The sequence below is a fragment of the Mustelus asterias genome, chromosome 18 (assembly GCF_964213995.1).
Source record: "Mustelus asterias chromosome 18, sMusAst1.hap1.1, whole genome shotgun sequence".
Lineage (NCBI taxonomy): Eukaryota > Metazoa > Chordata > Chondrichthyes > Carcharhiniformes > Triakidae > Mustelus > Mustelus asterias.
Genome location: NC_135818.1, coordinates 24,906,145 through 24,919,641, shown reverse-complemented (window position 1 = coordinate 24,919,641; position 13,497 = coordinate 24,906,145). Strand labels below are relative to the sequence as shown.

General features: G+C 49.9%; 1 protein-coding gene across 1 annotated transcript; it reads left to right on the top strand.

Annotated features, from left to right (window-relative positions):
• The first annotated feature begins 2,621 nt into the window (after positions 1-2,621).
• Positions 2,622-12,891, top strand: chac1 (ChaC, cation transport regulator homolog 1 (E. coli)). The gene is made up of 4 exons (XM_078233171.1): positions 2,622-2,660; positions 3,146-3,644; positions 5,586-5,621; positions 11,991-12,891. Exons 2-4 carry the CDS (start codon positions 3,426-3,428, stop codon positions 12,390-12,392), a joined length of 657 nt encoding a protein of 218 aa, XP_078089297.1. The 5' UTR covers positions 2,622-2,660; positions 3,146-3,425; the 3' UTR covers positions 12,393-12,891.
• The last annotated feature ends 606 nt before the right edge of the window (positions 12,892-13,497 follow it).

Below are 13,497 nucleotides of genomic sequence, written 5' to 3'. Positions count from 1 at the left end.
ATCCCCGTCTCTCTCTCTCTCTATCCCCGTCTCTCTCTCTCTCCCTGTCTCTCTCTCTATCCCCCTGTCTCTCTCTCTATCCCCCTGTCTCTCTCTCTATCCCCGTCTCTCTCTCTATCCCCGTCTCTCTCTCTCTCCATCCCCCTGTCTCTCTCTATTCCCCTGTCTCTCTCTATCCCCCTGTCTCTCTCTATCCCCGTCTCTCTCTCTCTATCCCCCTGTCTCTCTCTCTATCCCCCTGTCTCTCTATCCCCCTGTCTCTCTCTCTATCCCCCTGTCTCTCTCTCTATCCCCCTGTCTCTCTCTATCCCCCTGTCTCTCTCTATCCCCCTGTCTCTCTCTATCCCCCTGTCTCTCTCTCTATCCCCCTGTCTCTCTCTATCCCCCTGTCTCTCTCTCTATCCCCCTGTCTCTCTCTCTATCCCCCTGTCTCTCTCTCTATGCCCGTCTCTCTCTATCTCCTCCTGTCTCTCTCTCTATCCCCGTCTCTCTCTCTCTCTATCCCCGTCTCTCTCTCTCTATCCCCCCGTCTCTCTCTCTATCCCCCGTCTCTCTCCCTATCCCCCGTCTCTCTCCCTATCCCCCGTCTCTCTCTCTATCCCCCGTCTCTCTCTCTCTATCCCCCTGTCTCTCTCTCTATCCCCGTCTCTCTCTCTATCCCCCTGTCTCTCTCTCTCTATCCCCCTGTCTCTCTCTCTCTATCCCCCTGTCTCTCTCTCTCTATCCCCCTGTCTCTCTCTCTCTATCCCCGTCTCTCTCTCTCTATCCCCCTGTCTCTCTATCCCCCTGTCTCTCTATCCCCCTGTCTCTCTCTCTATCTCCCTGTCTCTCTCTCTCTATCCCCCTGTCTCTCTATCCCCCTGTCTCTCTCTCTCTATCCCCCTGTCTCTCTCTCTCTCTATCCCCCTGTCTCTCTATCCCCCTGTCTCTCTCTCTCTATCCCCCTGTCTCTCTATCCCCCGTCTCTCTCTCCCCCTGTCTCTCTCTCTCTCCCCCCTGTCTCTCTCTCTCTCTCTCCCCCTGTCTCTCTCTCTCTATCCCCCTGTCTCTCTCTCTCTATCCCCGTCTCTCTCTCTATCCCCCTGTCTCTCTCTCTCTCCCCCTGTCTCTCTCTCTCTCTATCCCCCTGTCTCTCTCTCTCTCTATCCCCCTGTCTCTCTCTCTATCCCCCTGTCTCTCTCTCTCTATCCCCCTGTCTCTCTCTCTATCCCCCTGTCTCTCTCTCTCTATCCCCCTGTCTCTCTCTCTCTCTATCCCCCTGTCTCTCTCTCTCTCTATCCCCCTGTCTCTCTCTCTATCCCCCTGTCTCTCTCTCTCTATCCCCCTGTCTCTCTCTCTCTCTATCCCCCTGTCTCTCTCTCTATCCCCCTGTCTCTCTCTCTCTATCCCCTGTCTCTCTCTCTATCCCCCTGTCTCTCTCTCTCTATCCCCCTGTCTCTCTCTCTCTCTATCCCCCTGTCTCTCTCTCTCTCTATCCCCCTGTCTCTCTCTCTATCCCCCTGTCTCTCTCTCTCTATCCCCCTGTCTCTCTCTCTCTCTATCCCCCTGTCTCTCTCTCTCTATCCCCCTGTCTCTCTCTCTCTCTATCCCCCTGTCTCTCTCTCTCTCTATCCCCCTGTCTCTCTCTCTATCCCCCTGTCTCTCTCTCTCTATCCCCCTGTCTCTCTCTCTCTCTATCCCCCTGTCTCTCTCTCTATCCCCCTGTCTCTCTCTCTCTATCCCCCTGTCTCTCTCTCTATCCCCCTGTCTCTCTCTCTCTATCCCCCTGTCTCTCTCTCTCTCTATCCCCCTGTCTCTCTCTCTCTCTATCCCCCTGTCTCTCTCTCTATCCCCCTGTCTCTCTCTCTCTATCCCCCTGTCTCTCTCTCTCTCTATCCCCCTGTCTCTCTCTCTCTATCCCCCTGTCTCTCTCTCTCTCTATCCCCCTGTCTCTCTCTCTCTATCCCCCTGTCTCTCTCTCTCTCTATCCCCCTGTCTCTCTCTCTATCCCCCTGTCTCTCTCTCTCTATCCCCCTGTCTCTCTCTCTATCCCCCTGTCTCTCTCTCTCTATCCCCCTGTCTCTCTCTCTCTCTATCCCCCTGTCTCTCTCTCTATCCCCCTGTCTCTCTCTCTCTATCCCCCTGTCTCTCTCTCTATCCCCCTGTCTCTCTCTCTCTATCCCCCTGTCTCTCTCTCTCTCTATCCCCCTGTCTCTCTCTCTCTCTATCCCCCTGTCTCTCTCTCTCTCTATCCCCCTGTCTCTCTCTCTCTATCCCCCTGTCTCTCTCTCTCTATCCCCCTGTCTCTCTCTCTCTCTATCCCCCTGTCTCTCTCTCTCTATCCCCCTGTCTCTCTCTCTCTATCCCCCTGTCTCTCTCTCTCTCTATCCCCCTGTCTCTCTCTCTATCCCCCTGTCTCTCTCTCTCTATTCTGGGCTGTTGCGTCATTGAACCGAAATCTGATGCAATTCGCAGGAAGATTTCAGTCCGGCTGCGACTCTCTGATTGGTCGCTTCTAAACCCAATCCTCGCCTGGAAAGCATTGATTGGTCAGAGCTTTAATTAACAAGCCAATGACTGAAACTGGCTGGAGTAAATAAAGTGAGAGACAGAGTGAATCAGAGAGCTAGACAGATAGAGAGACAGAGTGAATCAGAGAGCTAGACAGATAGAGAGACAGAGTGAATCAGAGAGCTAGACAGATACAGAGAGAGAGGATAGGGGATAGAGAGGGGAGACAGAGTGAATCAGAGAGCTAGACAGTTACAGAGAGAGAGAGGATAGGGGATAGAGAGGGGAGACAGAGTGAATCAGAGAGCTAGACAGATACAGAGAGAGAGGATAGGGGATAGAGAGGGGAGACAGAGTGAATCAGAGAGCTAGACAGATACAGGAAGAGAGGATAGGGGATAGAGAGGGGAGACAGAGTGAATCAGAGAGCTAGACAGATACAGGGAGAGAGGATAGGGGATAGAGAGGGGAGACAGAGTGAATCAGAGAGCTAGACAGATACAGGGAGAGAGGATAGGGGATAGAGAGGGGAGACAGAGTGGATCAGAGAGCTGGACAGATACAGAGAGAGAGGGAGAGAGGATAGGGGATAGAGAGGGGAGACAGAGTGAATCAGAGAGCTGGACAGAATACAGAGAGGGAGAGAGACAGAGAGAGGATAGAGATTGAAAGGGGGGAGAGAGAAAAAGGGGGCAGAGGAACAGAGAGAGGACAGAGTGAGTTAAAGGTGTGACAGTGAGAGAGGATAGAGAGAGGACTGAGTGAAAGGAGAGAGAGGGGACAGAGACTGAGAGGACAAACAGAGAGAAAGGATAGACAAAGAGGGCATAGTGGCACAGAGAGAGGAGAGAGAGTGAGTGAGAGGACAGAGAGGAGGGTAAGGAGTGAGGTTCTAGTTCCAGGGTAGTGTATTTGCAGAGAGCCCTCTCCCAGTGATGCCTCCCCAGGTAGCTGAGCATTTGCAGGGGGATGAAGCTGCTTCCCTCCTGCAGAGACACAGCTTTCCCCTGGAGCGGCCTGTCTGGATCTTTGGTTACGGTTCACTGATTTGGAAACCAGATTTTGAATTCACCTCCAGGAAGATTGGCTTCATCCGAGGTTACAGCAGGAGATTCTGGCATGGAGATTCTTATCACCGAGGCAACCAGGAGATGGTGGGTTGGGTGGGGTGGGGTGGGGTGGGGTGGGGTTTGGGTGAACTTGTTAGAAAAATGATTGTTGAACTTGAATCCTCTGAGAGATTGAGGTCCCATTACATCCAAACACAAAGATTTGGCCTCCTTCTGTTGGAGAATCGCTAGGAGGTCACAGACTGAGAATCAGAGGGGGGAGCAGGGAACCTGCCAGGGGCGGCGGGGGGGTGGGAGGAGCGGGGAACCCACCGGGGGCGGGGGGGAGCGGGGAACCCGCCGGGGTTGGGACCCGCAGGGGGCAGGGGGAGTGGGGAACGTGCCAGGGGCGGGGGGCAGGGGGGGTGGTGAACCGGAAGGGTGTGGGCAACAAGCCGGGGGTGGAGACTGGGGAACACGCCGGGGCTGGGGAGGCGGGGAACCACTGGGGGGGCGGGAGGCGGGGAACACGCCGGGGGGCCGGAGAATGGGGAACCCGCCAGGGGGCGGGGAGCAGGGAACCCGTCAGTGGGAATCACAGATACCCATCCGATCAAAGAAGACTTTTGCAGTGTAGTCACTGTTGTGATGCGTGAAATACAGCAGCAAATTAGCTGCAAACTGCAATGAGATAAGGACCAGCTAATCAGTTTTGTGTGATGTTGATTGAGGGATAAATATTGGCTGGGACATCGGGCCAATATTTATTCCCTGCTCTTCAAATGATACCCTGGGATCATTTACATCCAACAGACAGGGTCTCGGTTTAAAATCTCATTCTAGAGACAGCACCTCTGACTGTGCAATACCCCATTAATAATACATTGGAGCGTCAATTTTGGATTTTTGTGCTTGGGCCCTGCAGCGAGAGTTGAACTTGGCACTTTAGGTCTTTGACGTAGTAGGAGTGCTACAACTGAGCCAGAGCTGACACAGAGAGTATTACTGTGCGAAGGGATTGTAGACACAGAGCCTGTCCCACCACTGTCTGGGAAGTTAACATTTGGGTTGTGGAAGGAATGGGATCCACTCACTGATTTGGAATAGACGGCTGTCTCTTGTTTTCTCAGTAAGAAGTTTAACACCAGGTTAAAGTCCAACAGGTTTATTTGGTAGCAAAAGCCACACAGGCTTTCGGAGCTGCAAGCCCCTTCTTCAGGTGAGTGGGAATTCTGTTCACAAACAGAGCATATAAAGACACAGACTCAATTTACATGAATAATGGTTGGAATGCGAATACTTACAACTAATCAAGTCTTTAAGAAACAAAACAACGTGAGTGGAGAGAGCATCAAGACAGGCTAAAAAGATGTGTATTGTCTCCAGACAAGACAGCCAGTGAAACTCTGTGGGGGTTACAAATAGATGAATGAACACCGCTCGACAATCACCAGGCAAGACTGTTCTCTTCCTGTTGGGGAGCACTTCAGCGGTCACGGGCATTCGGCCTCTGATATTCGGGTAAGCGTTCTCCAAGGCGGCCTTCGCGACACACGACGGCGCAGAGTCGCTGAGCAGAAACTGATAGCCAAGTTCCGCACACACGAGGACGGCCTCAACCGGGATATTGGGTTCATGGCACACTATTTGTAACCCCCACAGAGTTTCACTGGCTGTCTTGTCTGGAGACAATACACATCTTTTTAGCCTGTCTTGAAGCTCTCTCCACTCACCTCACATTGTTTTGTTTCTTAAAGACTTGATTAGTTGTAAGTATTCGCATTCCAACCATTATTCATGTAAATTGAGTTTGTGTCTTTATATGCTCTGTTTGTGAACAGAATTCCCACTCACCTGAAGAAGGGGCTTGCAGCTCCGAAAGCTTGTGTGGCTTTTGCTACCAAATAAACCTGTTGGACTTTAACCTGGTGTTGTTAAACTTCTTACTGTGTTTACCCCAGTCCAACGCCGGCATCTCCACATCTTGTTTTCTCACCACCCAGACTGTCAACGTGTTAATAAATCTGTTTTGTTCCTGTTTTACAGCCAGCTCGTGTTGTCACTTTACTGGAAGATGTTGATGTAAGTATTTTACAGTGAGGCATTGTTGTGAAACTTTGAATTGCATTCCCTGGGTTTGAGTCACCGATACTGCACCCACAGAATTCATAACAAAAAGGGTGGTACGGTGCCACAGTGGATGGCACTGCTGCCTCAAAACACCAGGGACCCGGGTTCAATTCCGGCCTCGGGTGACTGTCTGTGTGTGGAGTTTGCATGTTCTCCCCGTGTCTGTGTGGGTTTTCTCTGGTTTCCTCCCACAGTCCAAAGGTGTGCAGGTTAGGTTGGGGGATGGCCTCTTTCTCAACTGTAGGAATTCTATGAATTTCCTAAGCAACAGTTTGCACTGACTTTAATATAATTATCAATATCTTTTCAATTCAGCAATTTAGTCTAAGAAAGGTAGCTCAGAGGCTGGGAACTGTGGGTGAACTTTGGACTTTCAAAGTACAGAAATTGGTGAAATCTGGTATCTAGGAGAAAATAAGAAGTTTATGTGTACAGTCAATAATACCTGTATCACAACTGGATTAAAGCACCTTGATCTAGGCAGACAACTTAAATACCTTTGCGCCATTGGGAGTGACCATTCTGAAATATCTGTAACATTTCTTGGACGGCACCTCAGGAGGGCAACATGAAAACCTGAATATTGTTGCACTTGTGTGAGAGCCATTTGGAAATGTTTGTAATGTTCTTCCCAATGTTTTACAAATAAAGTATATTTTTAGAACATAGAACAGTACAGCACAGTACAGGCCCTTCGGCCCTCGATGTTGTGCCGAGCTTTGTCCGAAACCAAGATCAAGCTATCCCACTCCCTATCATTCTGGTGAGCTCCATGTGCCTATCCAATAACCGCTTGAAAGTTCCTAAAGTGTCCGACTCCACTATCACAGCAGGCAGTCCATTCCACACCCCAACCACTCTCTCGGTAAACATCCTACCTCGAACATCCTTCCTATAGCACGGTAGCACAGTGGTTAGCACTGCTGCTTCACAGCTCCAGGGTCCCGGGTTCGATTCCCGGCTCGGGTCACTGTCTGTGTGGAGTTTGCACATTCTCCTCGTGTTTGCGTGGGTTTCCTCCGGGTGCTCCGGTTTCCTCCCACAGTCCAAAGATGTGCGGGTTAGGTTGATTGGCCAGGTTAAAAATTGCCCCTTAGAGTCCTGAGATGCGTAGGTTAGAGGGATTAGCGGGTAAATATGTGGGGGTAGGGCCTGGGTGGGATTGTGGTCGGTGCAGACTCGATGGGCCGAATGGCCTCCTTCTGCACTGTAGGGTTTCTATGAATCTTCTATATCTCCCACCATGAACCTCAGTTATGCCCCCTAGTAACAGCTACATCCACCCGAGGAAATAGTCTCTGAACGTCCACTCTATCTATCCCCCTTATCATCTTATAAACCTCTATTAAGTCGCCTCTCATCCTCCTCCGCTCTAAAGAGAAAAGCCCTAGCTCCCTCAACCTTTCCTCATAAGACCTACCCTCCAAACCAGACAGCATCCTGGTAAATCTCCTCTGCACTCTCTCCAGCGCTACCGCATCCTTCTTATAGTGAGGAGACCAGAACTGCACACAATATTGCAAATGTGGTCTCACCAAGGTCCTGCACAGTTGCAGCATAACCCCACGGCTCTTAAACTCAAACCCCCTGTTAATAAATGCTAACACACTATAGGCCTTCTTCACGGCTCTATCCACTTGAGTGGCAACCTTCAGAGATCTGTGGATATGAACCCCAAGATCTCTCTGTTCCTCCACATTCCTCAGAACCCTGCCGTTGACCGTGTAATCCGCATTCAAATTTATTCTACCAAAATAAATCACCTCGCACTTATCAGTGTTAAAATCCATCTGCCATTTTTCAGCCAAGCTCTGCATCCTATCAATGTCTCTTTGCAGCCTACAAACAGCCCTCCACCTCATCCACTACTCCACCAATCTTGGTGTCATCAGCAAATTTACTGACCCACCCTTCAGCCCCCTCCTCCAAGTCATTGATAAAAATCACAAATAGCAGAGAACCCAGCACTAATCCCTGTGGTACACCGCTGGTAACTGGTCTCCAGTCTGAAAATTTTCCATCCACCATCACCCTCTGTCTTCTATGAGATAGCCAGTTACTTATCCAATCGGCCAAATTTCCCTCTATCCCACACCTCCTTACTTTCTTCATGAGCCGACCATGGGGAACCTTATCAAACGCCTTACTAAAATCCATGTATACGACATCAACTGCTCTACCTTCATCTACACACTTAGTTACCTCCTCAAAGAATTCAATCAAATTTGTGAGGCAAGACTTACCCTTCACGAATCCGTGCTGACTATCACGGATTAAGCTGCATCTTTCCAAATGTAGTAAGAAGTTTAACAACACCAGGTTAAAGTCCAACAGGTTTATTTGGTAGCAAAAGCCACACAAGCTTTCGAGGTCGTCTTTCCAAATGGTCATGCATCCTATCCCTCAGGACCTTTTCCATTAACTTCCCGACCACCGAAGTAAGACTAACTGGCCTATAATTACCAGGGTCATTTCTATTTCCTTTCTTGAACAGAGGAACAACACTTGCCACTCTCCAGTCCTCTGGCACTATCCCCGTGGACAGTGAGGACCCAAAGATCAAAGCCAAAGGCTCTGCAATCTCATCCCTTGCCTCCCAAAGAATCCTAGGATATATCCCATCTGGCCCAGAGGACTTATCGACCCTCAGGTTTTTCAAAATTGCTAATACATCTTCCCTCAGAACATCTACCTCCTCCAGCCTATCAGCCTGTATCTCACACTCATCCTCAAAAACATGGCCCCTCTCCTTGGTGAACACTGAAGAAAAGTATTCATTCATCACCTCTCCTATCTCTTCTGACTCCATGCACAAGTTCCCACTACTATCCTTGACCGGCCCTAACCTCACCCTGGTCATTCTTTTATTTCTCACATAAGAGTGAAAAGCCTTGGGGTTTTCCTTGATCCAACCCGCCAAGGACTTCTCATGCCCCCTCCTAGCTCTCCTAAGCCCTTTTTTTTAGCTCATTCCTTGCTACCTTGTAACCTTCAAGCGACCCAACTGAACCTTGTTTTCTCATCCTTACATACGCTTCCTTTTTCCTCTTGACAAGACATTCAACCTCTTTTGTGAACCATAGTTCCCTCACTCGGCCATTTCCTCCCTGCCTGACAGGGACATGCCTATCAAGGACACGCAGTATTTGTTCCTTGAACAAGCTCCACTTTTCATTTGTGCCTTTCCCTGACAGTTTCTGTTCCCATCTTATGCTCCCTAATTCTTGCCTAATCGCATCATAATTACCCCTCCCCCAATTATAAACCTTGCCCTGCCGTACGGCACTATCTCTCTCCATTGCAATAACAAAAGAGACCGAATTGTGGTCACTATCTCCAAAGTGCTCTCCCACAACCAAATCTAACACTTGGCCCGGTTCATTACCCAGTACCAAGTCCAATGTGGCCTCACCTCTTGTCGGCCTTTCCACATATTGTGTCAGGAAACTCTCCTGCACACACTGTACAAAAACTGCCCCATCCGAACTATTCAGGTTCCAATCAATGTTTGGAAAGTTAAAGTCACCCATGGCAACTACCCTGTGACCTCCACACCTATCCATAATCTGCTTTGCAATTTATCATAGAATCATAGAATCCTACAGTGCAGAAAGAGACCATTTGGCCCATTGAGTCTGCACCAGCCACAATCCCACCCAGGCCCTATCCACATATCCCTACATATTTACCCACTAACTCCTCTAACTATGCATCCCGGGACACTAAGGGACAATTCAGAATGGCCAATCAACCTAGCCCGCACATCTTTGGACTGTGGGAGGAAACCGGAGCACCCGGAGGAAACCCACGCAGACACAGGGAGAATGTGCAAACTCCACACAGACAGCGATTCGAACCCAGGTCCCTGGAGCTGTGAAGCAGCAGTGCTAACCACTGTGCTACCGTGCCGCCCGCGGTATTTCTTCCTCCACATCTCTATTACTATTTGGGGGCCTATAGAAAATCCCCAACAACGTGACCGCTCCTTTCCTATTTCTAACTTCAGCCCATATTACCTCAGTAGGCAGATCCCCCTCGAACTGCCTTTCAGCAGCCGTTAAACTATCCTTGATTAACAATGCTACTCCTCCACCTCTTTTACCACCTTCCCTACTCTTACTGAAACATCTATACCCTGGAACTTCCAACAACCATTCCTGTCCCTGTTCTAACCATGTCTCCGTAATGGCCACAACATCGTAGTCCCAAGTACTGATCCACACTCCAATTCCCCTACCTTATTCCGGATGCTCCTTGCATTGAAGTAGACACACTTCAACCCATCTTCCTGTCTGCCGGTACACTCCTGCGACCTTGATACCCTCCTCAGTACCTCACTACACTCAACACTGGCTTCTGGACTACAGCTCGTTTTCCCATCCCCCTGACAAATTAGTTTAAACCCCCCCGAAGAGCCGTAGCAAATTTCCCTTCCAGGATATTGGTGCCCCTCTGGTTCAGGTGCAAACCGTCCTGTTTGTACAGGTCCCACATCCCCCAGAATGTGCTCCAATTATCCATGTAACTGAAACCCTCCCTCCTACACCATCCCTGCAGCCACGTGTTTATCTGCACTCTCTTCCTGTTCCTCAACTCGCTAGCACGTGGCATCGGCAACAAACCAGAGATGACAACATGGTTTGTCTTGGCTCTCAGCTTCCACCCTAGCTCCTTACATTCCTGTTTTAAATCCCCGTCCCTTCCCTTACCTATGTCGTTGGTACCGATGTGTACCACGACTTGTGACTGTTCCCCCTCCCCCTTAAGGATCCTGAAAACACGGTCCGAGACGTCACGGACCCTGGCACCCGGGAGACAACATACCACCCGTGAGTCTCTTTCGCTGCCACAGAACCTCCTATCTGTCCCTCTAACTGTTGAGTCCCCAATGACTATTGCTCTCCTGTTCTCCCCCCTTCCCTTCTGAGCCACAGGGACGGACTCAGTGCTGGAGATCCGGTCACCGTGGCCCACCACTGGTAGGTCGTCACCCCCAACAGTATCCAAAGCGGTATACTTGTTGCCAAGGGGAACGACCACCGGGGATCCCTACACTGACTGCTTCCTCCCAGCCCCTCTCACCGTCACCCATCTATCTTCATTCTTCGGAGTAACTACATCCCTGAAGCTTCTATCTATGACCACCTCTGCCTCCCGAATGATCCGAAGTTCATCCAGCTCCAGCTCCAGATCCCTAACACGGTCTTCAAGGAGCTGGAATTGGGTGCACTTCCTGCAGGTGTACTCAGCTGGGACACTGGTGTCCCTCACCTCAAACATCCCACAGGAGGAACATTGCACTGCCTGCACTGACATCCCTGTTAACTTCCCTTACTAAGAAACGAAAGAGAGAAAGAAAAGGTTTACCTGCTCTCACTCCGAGTCCTTTTTTTTAAGGTTAGAGGAGGGGGGATGGTGGGAGACTCTAAACTGAGATTAAACCCAAACAACTGAGATTAAACCCAAACAACTGAGATTAAACTCAAACAAACTGAGATTAAACCCAAACAAACTGAGATTAAACCCAAACAAACTGAGATTAAACCCAAACAAACTGAGATTAAACCCAAACAACTGAGATTAAACCCAAACAACTGAGATTAAACTCAAACAAACTGAGATTAAACCCAAACAAACTGAGATTAAACCCAAACAAACTGAGATTAAACCCAAACAACTGAGATTAAACCCAAACAAACTGAGATTAAACCCAAACAACTGAGATTAAACCCAAACAAACTGAGATTAAACCCAAACAACTGAGATTAAACCCAAACAAACTGAGATTAAATCCAAACAACTGAGATTAAATCTAAACAACTGAGATTAAATCCAAACAACTGAGATTAAATCCAAACAACTGAGATTAAACCCAAACAACTGAGATTAAACCCAAACCACTCTATTTTTGCCAAAAGAAAAAAAAGTTAAAAAGACTAATGGAACATTAGGTTTCAAGATGGCTGGAATATAAAAGTGTGCAAGTTATGTCACAGTTACACAAAGTTTCACTTAAACTGCACCCCGAGTAATGGCACTGCTGATGTGTGTTAATTGTGGATGGAGTCTGGCATGGCCCCCGTCCTCACCTACAGTTGGCGTATGGGCAGAAGAGTGATCAGGATTAGGAACTTCTGGCTGAGATTGGTTGTCTCCACCTGAGGTTGGAATTGAAACTACCCCCCCCCCCCCCCCCAACACGCACACACACACACACACACAGACACAGATGTTACTGCTTTGATATGTGAGCTGTACCTTTACCGATGTCTGAGTCTAATCGCATCTTCACTCTCTCTCTCTCTCTCTCCATCTGCTCAGGCTGACACATGGGGAGTGGCCTACGAGGTGCGGGACGATCAAATCAGGACTTCGCTGAAGTACCTGAACCTTCGTGAAAGTGTGCTTGGGGGATACCTGTGCAAGACTGTGGAATTCTTTCCCGAGGGCACAGAACCCTGTGCCAGCATCATGGCCCTGGTTTATATTGCCACGCCTCAGAACCCACTGTATCTGGGTCCAGCCCAGGCTGACGACATTGCCAGACAGATTGTTGGGTGCAGTGGCTGTTCAGGACACAACCTGGAGTACCTGCTCAGACTGGCACAGTTCATGCACTCCACATGCCCAGGGGTGAAGGATGAGCATCTATTCTCCATCGAAGCTGCTGCCTTGGCACTCTTGCTGCCCCTGGCAATCGGACCAGCTGATCGGCAAGAGTAGGCAGCACTCATCCAGCTACCTAAGTCAGCAAGTGTGCTAGCTTCACATCCAGTTCACCAGTGTTGACACAAACAGTCACGTGGAGGGGCCAGTCTGTCTCAGTAGCTGAGAACTTAAAAGACTTTTTCCAAAATGTTGCTGCCTGACCGATTGAAGCCCAACCCTTTCTGAGAACATGTTTGAACTGGTGACTCGATATGTTCCAGAGCAGAATCACATACGCCTTCCAGTTACTCATTTCCAGGAAGCTTTTCTGTCACTTCCTGCTGCACATGTTGGGAAAGCATGTTTGAACCTGTGATCTATACCGGGGGTCGCAGCTCTGCTGAAATACTATGGACCAAATTTCTGTGTCTAATTCTATGTCTGATATATTGTATAATAAATAAATGCTGCTACTGTGTCACTCGGCTATTGTCAGGTAACATGTGCCCATTACTCCTTTTCCTCAGCATAGCCTCAACCCCTCTGGTTACAGACAACACCCCAAACACAACCAAACCCACAAACAGGAATCAAATGTAACCTGCCCACTCCCCATTAACTCTGCTTCCCGAGAGACCAAAGCCCTGTCTTATCTCAGTCTTAAAGAGAGTAAATGACGGGAGCATCCACACCTTTCTGGGCTGGAGAATTCCAAAGATTCACAATCCCTTGAGTGAATAGATTTCTGCTTATCTGAATCCGAAATGATTGATCCCTTGTCCGAGTCTGGGCCCCGCCCTCGCTATTCCCAATCCAGCAGAAACAACATCGGAGTGTTCACCCTGTCAGAGCCCTTCAGAATCCTCAACAACCCACAGCCACAGTTACCCCACACTGCCGCACGGTGACCCCCCACTGCCCCCACACTGCCGCACGGTGACCCCACACTGCCCCCACACTGCCGCACGGTGACCCCACACTGCCCCTACACTGCCGCACGGTGGCCCCACACTGACCCCACACGGCCGCACGGTGACCCCACACGGCCGCACGGTGACCCCACACTGCCGCACGGTGACCCCACACTGCCGCACGGTGACCCCATGCTGCCGCACGCTGACCCCACACCGCCGCACGGTGACCCCATGCTGCCGCACGCTGACCCCACACCGCCGCACGG

Coding starts and splice junctions, on each gene's coding strand:
- chac1 (XM_078233171.1), top strand. CDS start 3,426: ATGCCTCCCCAGGTAGCTGAGCATTTGCAGGGGGATGAAGCTGCTTCC. Junction 3,645..5,585: donor ACCGAGGCAACCAGGAGATG/GTGGGTTGGGTG, acceptor CCTGTTTTACAG/CCAGCTCGTGTTGTCACTTT. Junction 5,622..11,990: donor CTTTACTGGAAGATGTTGAT/GTAAGTATTTTA, acceptor CCATCTGCTCAG/GCTGACACATGGGGAGTGGC.